The following is a 12,165-nucleotide window of genomic DNA, read 5'->3' on the forward strand; positions in this document are numbered from 1 at the left end:
TACCCACAAACAGGTGTTGTTGGTGTTTTTTTGTTCCCCCCCCTCCCCACACCTATAAGACAATGTGTTTCTACGTGGGTAGAAAATGTGTCAAGAGAACTTTTCAGCATTGGTAGCAATTGCTTAAGTGTTTTTTTTATTTTAAATACAGGCTAATTTGTTGAATGTGATTATCTCTCCCACCTCCTCTCTACAGTTAAATATCATCTTGTTTTGTTTCAGTTTCAAGTTTCTTGTTGTATGGATCACTGATTGAATAATAGATGGCTTTACCTCGACTCACAGGAGCCTTGCGCTCCTTTTCAAATGTCACCAAGCAAGATAATTATAATGAAGAAGTGGCTGACTTACAGGTACATTGTTTTAGATAAAATGATTATAAATATAAAATATCGGCAGATATTTGGCATTCTTTTTCTCAATTCTGTGTGCATTTTAAAAAATGGTAAATTTTACTTTCAGTTCTGTTCAGTCACTCAGTCCTTCTCCTCCCGCCTTCAATCTTTTCCAGTATCAAGGTCTTTTCCAATGAGTCAGTTCTTTGCATCAGGTAGCCAAAGTATTAGAGTTTCAGCTTTAACATCCGTCCTTCCAATGAATATTCAGGACTGATTTCCTTTAGGGTGGACTGGTTGGATCTCCTTGCAGTCCAAGGGACTCTCAAGAGTCTTCTCCAGCACCACAGTTCAAAAGCATCAATTCTTTGGTGCTCAGCTTTCTTCATTTTCCAAGTCTCACATCCATACATGACTATCAGGAAAACCATAGTTTTGACTGTACACACCCTTGTTGGTAAAGTAATATCTTTGCTTTTTAATATGCTGTCTAGGTTTGTCATAGCTTTTCTTCCAAGGAGCAAATGTCTTTTAAGTTCATGGCTGCAGTCACCATTTGCAGTGATTCTGGAGCCCGAGAAAACAATTGGTAACATTCATTTGGTAAATCCATGATTTTTCTTTTGGGTCCAAAATCATCAGTACAACCAAGGGGAAAATTAAAGAGCTGGAGATGACTTAGCGGCTAAATGACGGGAGTAACATCTGACTCACTGCTTTTTATTTGGTCAGAGGATGTCATGAAGTTTAATCCAGGGATCAAGTTCAGCGGTATGAAGTAAAATATTTACAGCTTTCTGTGTCAGTTCTTGAGACTAGAAAGATTTATAGTCTCATGGAAAGAGTATGTACAGATAAGAATCTCCTGGATTCCTAACCTGTTGTAGGATCAACCTTAGGAAAGCAATACTGATTTGAATATATTGAACCCATCATTTGTTGCTGTCGTTTGGTCCCTAAGTCATGGCTGACTGTTTGTGATCCCCATGGACTTCAGCACGCAGGCTTCCCCCATCCTTCACCATCTCCCGGAGTTTGCTCATATTCATGTCAGTTGGGGCAGTGATGCTTTCTAACTGTCTTATCCTTTGCCACCTCCTTCTCCATTTTCTTTAAATACCTTTCATCAAAAAGCATGACATAAAGCTCTTATATACAGTATGGTCTAAGCTATGTAAAAAACAAGCAGGAAAATGAAAAAAGGTTTGTGATATGTTACCAATTGTTATCTGGATGTTGGACTTTTTGCTTTTTACTTTACCATATGAAAATTATTTCATAATGAGTATTCATTGTGATTAAACTATAGAAAGAGAAGCTTTTAAAAACATATCTTTGAATAAATGAGGTCCTTTTAAATCACATTTAAATAAAGCTCCTTCTGGGAGCTGTAAATTTGGATGTGAGTAGATACAATTTTGCATTCTTGTAGAAGGTGCCAAGTTGTATGATTAATGAAAAATATATGTGATAAATGATAGATTCAAGAAAACTTTTAACCAGTATGTTTCTGTATTATGCTATCTGTTTCAGATGAAGCGGTCTAAACTTCATGAACAAATTGTAGGCTCGGACCTGACATGGATGAAGATTGTAAAATTTTTGAATGAAAAACTGGAGAAGAGTGAAATGCAAAGAGTAAATGAAGACTTAAAAGCTATATTACAGGCTGCAAAACAAATAGGTATAGTCTTGTTCTTGTTTTTTTTCAACCACTAAAGTTTAAAAAATAGATTCTTTTTAAACTATATACTAAAATTTCCAGAAAAGTAGTCATAATTATAAGATAGTCTTATCTGTCAAAGAGCTTAGGATTCAGGGATGCAGAAGTAAGCTAATTAGTATAATAAAATTAAATTTGAAGGATCTATAGGATCTATTTAGAGTTTTAAACCACTGTCTTCACTGAAATAAGGATAGGGTAAATTAAAATTGTCCTACAGCTGAAAGGAAACTTAAAAGCCATGTAGCTTTTACGCAGACTACTTTCCCAAGATGGAAGAGAGCAAAACAAAACAAATGACTCTTTGGTAAAGCATCTGAGTTTATTCATTGAAATTCATTGTTGCATTCCAGACTCTGATAACTAAAAAGCATACTTTAACACTAGCATACTTCTAACTTCAAATTCAGGTTTTTACATACAAAAGCTTGAGACTGATAACTGTGGCTCTGTGTGATCTGGCCTTCATCTTTCTCTCTGATCAGGAGTCATCCTTGCTTTTCCTAACTGCTTCACAGACATACAGCTTTTCTCACTTCTCAAGCCCGCCGGGTTGGTGCCTGTTTGGAGTTCTTTGTACATGCTCTTCCCTGTGCTGAGAATGTTCTGTCCTAGTCTTAGAGTGGGTAGATCCTTTCTTGTTACTTTTGAAGTTATTCCTTTAATGAGACTCTCATTGATGGTCTAATCTCAAATGATTACCCATTCTTTATCTTGTAACCCTTGGTAACATTTTCTCCACAACATTTATTATTATCTGATATTTTGCTTATTTATTGCCTTTGTTTTGCCTGGAACAGGATCTTATTCTTCTTGTTCAACACACACCATCCCCGGTGCTTATGTGCTTGGTGTATTTTAGAGTCTTAATGAAAGTTCACTTGACAAATAAATGAAAATTTTTTTCAGGTGATTTCTTGGTAGAAGGAAAATTTAGATTCTTACTTCACCCTATGCTGGTTGACAGTTTTCTTCCTTTCACCAATTTTGGAAGCTGTTTCTATTTTATCTCATATACATGAAGAATTTTCATTTATGATCATCAAATCTTTGAATTTATTATTCAGATAATTTGACTTTGATGTATCATTCAATTATCATTGGTTTGCAATATAGTATGATGTTAAATTTAATGACCTCATAGTTTTATGTTGTGAAAATATAAAATGAATGTCATATATGTTTTTGCAGTGAGATAATGTTTTGAAATTCAAGGATTTTGGTAAGACTTGAGTTTGCTTATTAAGTCTGGGAAAAATAGAGCACACTGATGTGATTTGTGATAGCATTTGACATGCAGTCATACTTTATATTTTAAGAATATTGTGGCAGTTGGGTTCACTGGAAAATCATGGTGAAAATGCAAAGTCTCCAATCTAACTAAATTACCTTGAATAGGATCTTAACCCTTCTGGGCTTCACTGTCTTCATTTGTAAGGTGTTAGAATGATTTTGGGTTGGGGTGTCTGACTCAGTTTTCAAAAACTGTAATGTCATTCCTCTTCTTTAATTTATAAAAATACTTCAGAATACCTAGCAAAGGCAGTATAATATATTAAGCTAATTCAGTACCATGACTGAATTAATTCTTTATTAAATGATATGAAAGTTACGATTTTGAAAAAGTTTTCTGTTATTACTTTCTGCAAATAACTCTGACAAGTCAAAAATTATTGTTTTAAAAGCCATTTAAAATATAATAACTTTAAATATATTTATATTATCTATTAAATATAATCCTAGGAGTTTTGCCTGTTAGCAAAACATCTGATTCAAACTCAGGGACTAATCTATTGACTGATGTATTTAAAGAATTGAATATTTTGAGATGTAAAATCTCAAAAGTTTAATATTTTTGTGACAGATGAAATCTTGGGGTTGGATTTAGGTTGGTGCTCTTTTTAATGGTGTGTTTAAGTTAAATAACTATTAGCTTTAATGAAATTAGTAGTTGACTAGTAGTCATCTAGTCTGAATGAAAAATACTGGTGATACTGGAAATTTTATTAAAGCTAGCAGCATTAAGAGGATTAGTCTTACGGAAAAAATGTCTGTGTGTTTTCTCTTATATCATTCCTTTAACACAGGTAATTTTTGTGTAATTGTGTTAAAAAGGTGGAGCAAGAGAATAAAGAAAAAGAAAATTACTTATATTTCAGTTGAGCGTAGTGGTATGAGGTACTTAAGACCATGTATATTGACGAGTTAGAGTAATGGGTATTTCGGCTCGAGGGGACATCAGGGAACATCTTGTCCAGTCCCATCATTTTGTATGTGAAGAAACAGGTCCAAAGTTCAGTGAATCCTGTGGTTGAGTTGTGGCACTTCTAGGCTTGGACCCAAAGTTTGACATGGAAACGTGATGGAATTCTAGGTTCTTTCCTTGTGGTCAGAGGTCAGGTTCTGTCAAGTCTTCTTTACAGCTGTTCTCAAATTGACTTGCTGTACATATTCGCTCTTGCCCTAGTTCAGGCTTTTACCATATTTGGTCTGAACCACTGCAGTAGCCTATTGTCTCAAACGTCCTTTCTTATTCAACTTCTTCACTGTCACTAGACTGATCTTTATAAAAAGCAAAGCTCATTTTAGCCGCAGTTTGGTGGCTCAGCTGGTAAAGCGTCTGCCTGCAATGTGGGAGACCCAGGTCGGGAAGATCCCCTGGAGAAGAAAATGGCAAGCCACTCCAGTACCCTTGCCTGGAAAATTCCATGGACAGAGGAGCCTCGCAAGCTATACAGTCCATGGGGTCACAAAGAATCGGATATGACTGAGCGACTTCACTTTCTTTCTTTCTTTATTAACTTTTTAACTTTTTTCCCATCCTTAGAATGGGAAAAGAAAAACTCCTTTATGAATTGGAATAATTTATCTTCTTGCTATTCTGTCACATGTAACCTTTATTCCTAACATATGTCATATTTACTATAATACTTTGCTGAGCAGTACTCATTGTTTTTTCTCTTTGTAATTATGTGTTAGAATAACTTTCCCCATTGTGTTCATCTGGTAAAATGCGTCTCATCTCTGAAGAAATGGCTTAGGCTTCATCCATGTCTTCTTCTAATGTTGTTATTCCTTTTTAATGTTAATAGACGGTGTTCCATTAGAGTGGCCATCTCTTCTATACCTTTTTCAGAGTACTTTCTCATTGTTTGATATTTACCTCAGTCCCTTCACTGATGGACTGTGAATGCCTTAATGATTCAGGAACTCCAGGAGTCACAGTCTTTGTACTCCAGTGCCTAATGCGTTATGAGGGATATAGTAGATGTTCAATAAGGAAATGAAGTATTGAGAATCCAACTAAAAGTCAGCTGTGGTCTTTACTACCTGTGATGCTGATAGTGTCTTTCAAGTAACAGCTTTTAAAGAATTTTTGTAATTTTAAAGTACTTTCTTACCTCTCAGATTTACATTTGATATATTCCCGTGTCTTTTTTACAATTTTATTCTCCCTTCAAGAATGTTTTAATAATAAAACTTAGCTTGAGGAAGAAAATACTATAAATTATTTTAAAATAGTGTTTTTGGCCCTTAATTTAATTACTCATTGTAGACATAGCTGTGTAATTAGAAAATTAATTTATCAGGGTCGGTGTAAAAATCAGTTTTATTTCTCTTTACGAGAAGCAAATTTGTAAAAACGCCATTTACAAAAGTGCTAAAAATTATCAGATACCTGAAGTAAATTTAACAAACGATGAATAGGACTTCTTCATGAAAAGCTAAAATATTATTGAGAGAAATTAAAGATGGCCTAAATCAATAAAGGGATATACAAAAGATGGAAACACTACAATAAAGTTATCATCTTTATCCAAGTTGATCTGCAGATTCAGTGTGATCTAATCAAGATCTAGGCAGGTTTGTGTTTGTGAGTTGTGTGCACATGGAAATTGACAAGATAATCTGAAAGTTAAATGGAAATTAAAGGTGAAGAGCAGCCAAGTCAACCTTGAAAAACAAAGAGGGAGAGCTTACTCTTTGGATATAATAATATTGATTTATTATAAAGATCAGTAATTTAGACAGTGAGGTATTGATCCAAGGATAGACATACAGACCAGATGGAAGAGAGTCCAGAAACTAGCCCATGGATATTAGAATACTTGATTTTTCATGAAGGACTTCAAGTGTGAGCCATGACTGATTGTTCAGTATATGGTGTTGGGTCAACTAGATGTACATATGACAAAAAAATGTACCAATACAAAGAATTCAGAGCAACTTATAAAGTGAAACTGAAGCTCAGAACAATAAATCTGAAAGATAATATAGAAGAATATCTTCATGATCTTTGGATATAGAATAATTTTTTAAACAAAAAACAGCTTTCATAAAGGGAATGATTGGTAAATTGGACTACATTAAAATTGATGCATTTTATTCTTTCAGTATAAAAAGGCAGGTTATAGAGTAGGAGAATATATCTTCAACATATGACCAAAAAGATATCTTGTGTCTACAATGAGTGCTATAAATCAATAAGAAAAGGACAGATAATTGTGTGTAAATAAAAATGAGCAAGAGTCTTGAACACTTTGCAGAAGATAATGGAATAGCTAATAAATATGAAAAGGTGCCCAACCTTGATAGTAATCAGGGAGATGCCACTACATACCCATCAAAATGGTTAAAATTAAAAAGACTGACATACCGATTGTTGGTGAGGCTCAAGAATATGAAACTAGAATTTTCATCCACCTCTATTAGATTTTACATTGGTATGACTGCTTTGAATAATTTTGATAGGCTCCACTGTGGTTGGACAAGTGAAATTTAAATCTTGATACAAAGTAATATGTACATAAGTTTCCAATGTAAGTGTACATGCAGAGACATGTGTCTTCATGGCTACATTATTTGTAATAGTCTAATGATGGAAACAGCCCAGTTCACTGTTAAGTAGTGGCATGGATAAATCATGATATATAGATTACCTTATAGCAATAATAAACCATAGCTATGTGTAACTTTGTAAACTCATCTTATGAATGTAATGTTGACTTAAGGAAGCTGCACAGAAGAACAGATCATATGATTCTGTTTATATGAAATTGGAAACTAAACATTACTAATGTCAGCTTTCCGAAGTCAGGACAGTAATGATCAGAAATGAATATGGGAGAAGTTATTGGGGAGCTTATAATATTCTGTTTCTAGAAGTAGTTACCCAAGTTATATAGATGTGTTCATTTTGTGATAATTCTTTGAGTTGTGTTTGTATTGTATATACCTTATTATATTCAAAAACATAAAAATTGTGCTTTTCATATTATCAGTTTCCATGAAATATTTCAGACTGATAAAATTTAAAATGTATATGGCAAATACCTGTGTATTCACCTTTCAGCTTAACACTTGACTGTCTTTCCTTCCAGTTTTCTTTTTTTAAAAAATAAAATCTTACTGACGTGGTCAGAACTGTTTATATACCTTGCTCAGTCTCTGGTAACTGATATAAATATAATTAAAAATCGGTATTTATCAGTTTCATGCCTATTTATGTTTTTATGACATTTATATATTCATAAATATATGTTTTAGGAATGTATGCAACTCAAATATCAAAACCTACTAAAGTGACAGGGAGCAAGCAGGCTTATTTGTTTTCCTCTGACACCCTCCCTCTGTAGAATTCAGCTTGGTCATGTTAGGGGTTAAGACTGCTAATGGCTTGTCCTTTTCTTTGTACTTGTTGCCTTTTGTTCACCATGTCTGCTCTACTTCTGGCTGTCATATCTTAGCATTAGAGTCTCTGTTAATTTTCTGAGAGTAGATTATTTTGCTAGGGTTTCTGATAATTGAATCATCTCTGCATTCCTGGAATGAACTGTACTTGCTTATAGTTTATTTTTAGAAATATGGATGACTCTAGTAAGTTGGGCTTCCCTGGTGGCTCCAAGGTTAAAGCATCTGCTTGCAGTGTGGGAGACCTGGGTTCAATCCCTGGGTAGGGAACATCCCCCGGAGAAGGAAACGGCAACCCACTCCAGTACTCTTGCCTGGGGAATCCCATGGACGGAGGAGCCTGGTGGGCTACAGTCCACGGGGTCGCAAAGAGTTGGAGACGACTGAGCGACTTCACTTCACTTCACTAGTAAGGTAGTATTTTGTTTAGGATATTGCAACTGTATTTTTGTACCATCTTTTTGTTTCATTTTCAGTTTTGATATTTTCTTTTAGCCTAGATAATTTCAAGTTATCAGTTAATATATGTGGTACAAATTCAGTTCTGTCATTTACTAATGGGTGGCTAATTTGTGTGTGTGTGTGTTGTGCTTAGTTGTTCTGTCGTGTTCTTCTCTTTGGAACCTCATGGACTATAGCCTGCCAGGCTCCTCCATTCATGGGATTTTCCAGGCGAAATTACTGGAGTGGGTTGCCATCTCTTCTTCCAGGGGATCTTCCTGACCCAGGGATCAAACCTGCATCTCTGTCCTCTGCACTGGCAGGCACATTCTTTATCCACTGAGCCATAAGAGAGCTAATTAATATCCCTAAATCTGTTTCCTCTTATATAATGTGAAGAGAGTAGTAATTCTTATGTGTAGTTGTAGTGATGTGAAGAAGTACTACAAAGTGCCTTAAAGCCTGGTAAATGATTGTCAGTGAATACTTTTATTACAACCTAGATGTACCAGTAGCCATTGGTAAACAAATAGTGCTCTGAGTGGTTAAATGTTATGATAGATGTATATGCCCAGTGATGTGGTGCCAAAAGGTCAGGAACTTCCTAGGGTAAATCAGGAAGGAATTCTTAAAGAGGGAAACTTGGGACAGAGTTAGATTGTGTTTTGAATGCTAAGGGACAGAGGTGTGTTATATTTATGTCTCTTTCACAAGAGAAATTGCAACATGAAAGAGCTGAATAACTTAATGAAAATCATAGATGACTTTACAAATGTATAAACAGGCAGTCCAGATTACTTGGCAATAAGGCAAAACAGCTGAAAGTGAAATGGCTGTTGTAGCAATGGCAGGAGTTGGAAATAGGATCAGCTCTTCACAATTTGCTCTAGCTTATCAGTATATTCTTCATTTACAAATTATTACGACTCCTTTAAGTATAAGGCAATTTATACTGCCCGCTGGTAGAGGTATTTTTAAAAGTTTCCAGTTAATTTTCTGTATAGTATTACCAAGTATAATATTACTAGGTGCCTGATAAATGGATGCAGCGCTCAAGTGTATATTTAAAACATTTTTCCCCCTTTGAATTCAAAAAATTAAAAAATGTCAGTTAATTCTCAGTGAGCTATAAGATTTGTTCAAGGATAGAGTTTCTATTTCTTTCAGTTCAGTTGCTCAGTTGTGTCCGACTCTTTGCGACCCCATGAATCGCAGCATGCCAGGCCTCCCTGTCCATCACCAACTCCCGGAGTTCACTCAAACTCATGTCCATCGAGTCAGTGATGCCATCCAGCCATCTCATCTTCTGTCGTCCCCTTCTCCTCCTGCCCCCAATCCCTCCCAGCATCAGAGTCTTTTCCAATGAGTCAACTCTTCGCATCAGGTGGCCAAAGTATTGGCGTTTAGCTTTAGCCTCAGTCCTTCCAGTGAACACCCAGGACCGATCTCCTTTAGGATGGACTGGTTGGATCTCCTTGCAGTTCAAGGGACTCTCAAGAGTCTTCTCCAACACCACGGTTCAAAAGCATCAATTCTTCGGCGCTCAGCTTTCTTCACAGTCCAACTCTCACATCCATACATGACCACTGGAAAAATCATAGCCTTGACTAGACGGACCTTAGTTGGCAAAGTAATGTCTCTGCTTTGGAATATGCTATCTAGGTTGGTCATAACTTTCATTCCAAGGAGTAAGCGTCTTTTAATTTCATGGCTGCAATCACTACCTGCAGTGATTTTGGAACCCCCCAAAAATAAAGTCAGCCACTGTTTCCACTGTTTCCCCATCTATTTCCCATGAAGTGATGGGACCAGATGCCATGACCTTAGTTTTCTGGATGTTGCTTAGTGATGTTCAAAATATGGTTTTATTATAAAAAGCTTTTATATAACATCAAAACTTTTATGTTAGCCATTTGGTTGCTTGAGAAGTCAGGTTGTAATTTGATGCAGAATTTTTAGTAGAAATGATAATAAAGAGACTGGATGCTGACTTAAAAGTCTGCCATGTAAGATGAGTATTCACATATGTAAATGTATATGTAAAATTAAATAGTTGACTTTAAATCATGGGGGCATGTTTTGGTCTATTTTTAATCTCTTGTGTTAGTTACTACTCCCTTTTTTTGTACCAAATATGTTTCTCTATTCATTTGTTTCATTTAATTATTTGCTCACCCTGAAGGCAGTAATTTCTATATAAATCTAGAAATCTTAATATTTAAACACTTCATTCAAATTAATACATTGAACATTTCTTGAATACTTTACCAACTTAACACAAGATTTTGATGAAGTACTTTCATGCACAGAGTTATAATTTCTCTAAAATAATGAAACTCATTATTATTACATTACTTTGGCAATTTAAAATTTGCATCACGTAAATTGTTCAGTTTATTCCCCCAAAACCCATATGGATAGTTGTTTACTTCTATTACATCATAAATTTGTTAAGTTAAATCACTTGTGTTTTTTATATATAATGTTCTTGGAAAGTTGCTGGTACAAGTATTTTCCATATTTATAAAGTAAATTTAATGATAATTATCAGTTAGCTAATTTCTATACAAATATAAAATGTTTATAGCCTCTTTCCTACCTTGCTGGTATTTTTAACAAGTGAAATGAGCTTAAGTTAACTCTGTGATGCAGGGTTGTAATATTTTGGTATTTACAGTTTATCAAGTGTCAGGGGTAAGATGGACGTTTAAAGTTTGGCCATAATGTGAAACAAAAAATTTGTAAAATACTTTCTCCCATACATTAAAGGTTTAACTGGTCAGGGAACTCATTTGTTGACAATTTCTAAACTGAATATTTAGCAATTAACGATGTAAACAGTTGATAGATATTTTTTATTCATTTGCAATTAAAATTTCCTACTCATCCTTTTTAATTATTTAGGTAGGCAGTTTAAAAAGCTGTAAGTTTCAACCTCTTAACTCTTAATATTTTGCATTCAAAAGGAAAATATGTAAGTAAATTTTATGTTGAGGATGATTTAAGATTGTAGTAATCACTAAATTCTAATTTTAAAAATTTGTTCTATAATGTTTACAGTCATCAGTTACTTATTATATATTTATACTTTTGCATTTCACATCTCATTTTCTGTCAATATAACTCAAGCAGGCAGGGAAAGTACTATTAGTTAAAAATATCCTAGTGACCTTTTAAGCATATTTCTTTAAATGTATTGCAATTAAATTGCTAGGTGCATAGAGCCAGTTTTCTGGGTTACAATCCTAGTGTTTTGTGCATAGAAGATTAAATGTTAAAGTGGTCGGTAACTGGTTTCCTTAAAGATTGGGGATCTTAAGTTTCATTCAAACTTTAGTCTATTGATTATTGAGGGTATATTTTATTGTTTCCTGAGACTTTATCTTGAGGACAAAACTAAGTTTCCTAAAATGCCTATTCTGCTCAAAGATAGCACAGGCAGAGGTGTAATTGACCGAAGAATTTCAGCCTAATAATCATTTAAAATATTACATGTTATAAATTGTACTTAAAATATAAAGGGAAATGGGGAAAATAATGAAAGGTTATTTGTGAACAAGATCCTCATGGTTAATCTAACAAAGTTCCATCTTTGGATATAGTGTGTAAGAAAACGAGACACAGCTACTACTTATTACAGATTTCTGCTCTGGAAGTGTACCGCGCGCGTTTTCCCAGGCCTTCCCAGGCCTTTCGATGTGGCCAATTACTAGTGTGCTGGTTCAGGTGGCTCCTAGAGAAAGCAGAAAAGCGTTTCCGTTACTGTAGGTTTCCCTTTTAATTGCATTTTGTTGAGAGGAGGGTGGGACCTGCCAGACCTTTGACAAGTCAGACACCTGATTGCGTTCATTCTCTTCAGATCTTTTCTCTGTTTTACAGAGACACTCTTAATTTATCTGTCACTAAAAGATCGCTGGGGAGGTGAGGGGCGTGGTGGCCTTTACTAGCAAGTTGGGGTGGCACCCTTGTTGCTGC

At 35.0% G+C, this 12,165-nt stretch overlaps 1 protein-coding gene across 1 annotated transcript in view; it reads left to right on the forward strand.

Annotated features, from left to right (window-relative positions):
* The first annotated feature begins 263 nt into the window (after window positions 1-263).
* Window positions 264-12,165, forward strand: part of ASCC3 (activating signal cointegrator 1 complex subunit 3) — a 318,333-nt gene continuing 306,431 nt past the window's right edge. Inside the window, exons 1-2 of the mRNA XM_068985127.1 lie at window positions 264-353; window positions 1,869-2,019. Coding sequence (XP_068841228.1) covers window positions 264-353; window positions 1,869-2,019 — 241 coding nt within the window. The remainder of the gene's footprint in view (window positions 354-1,868; window positions 2,020-12,165) is intronic.

Source organism: Capricornis sumatraensis, chromosome 13, assembly GCF_032405125.1.
Source record: "Capricornis sumatraensis isolate serow.1 chromosome 13, serow.2, whole genome shotgun sequence".
In the NCBI taxonomy this organism is placed as follows: domain Eukaryota; kingdom Metazoa; phylum Chordata; class Mammalia; order Artiodactyla; family Bovidae; genus Capricornis; species Capricornis sumatraensis.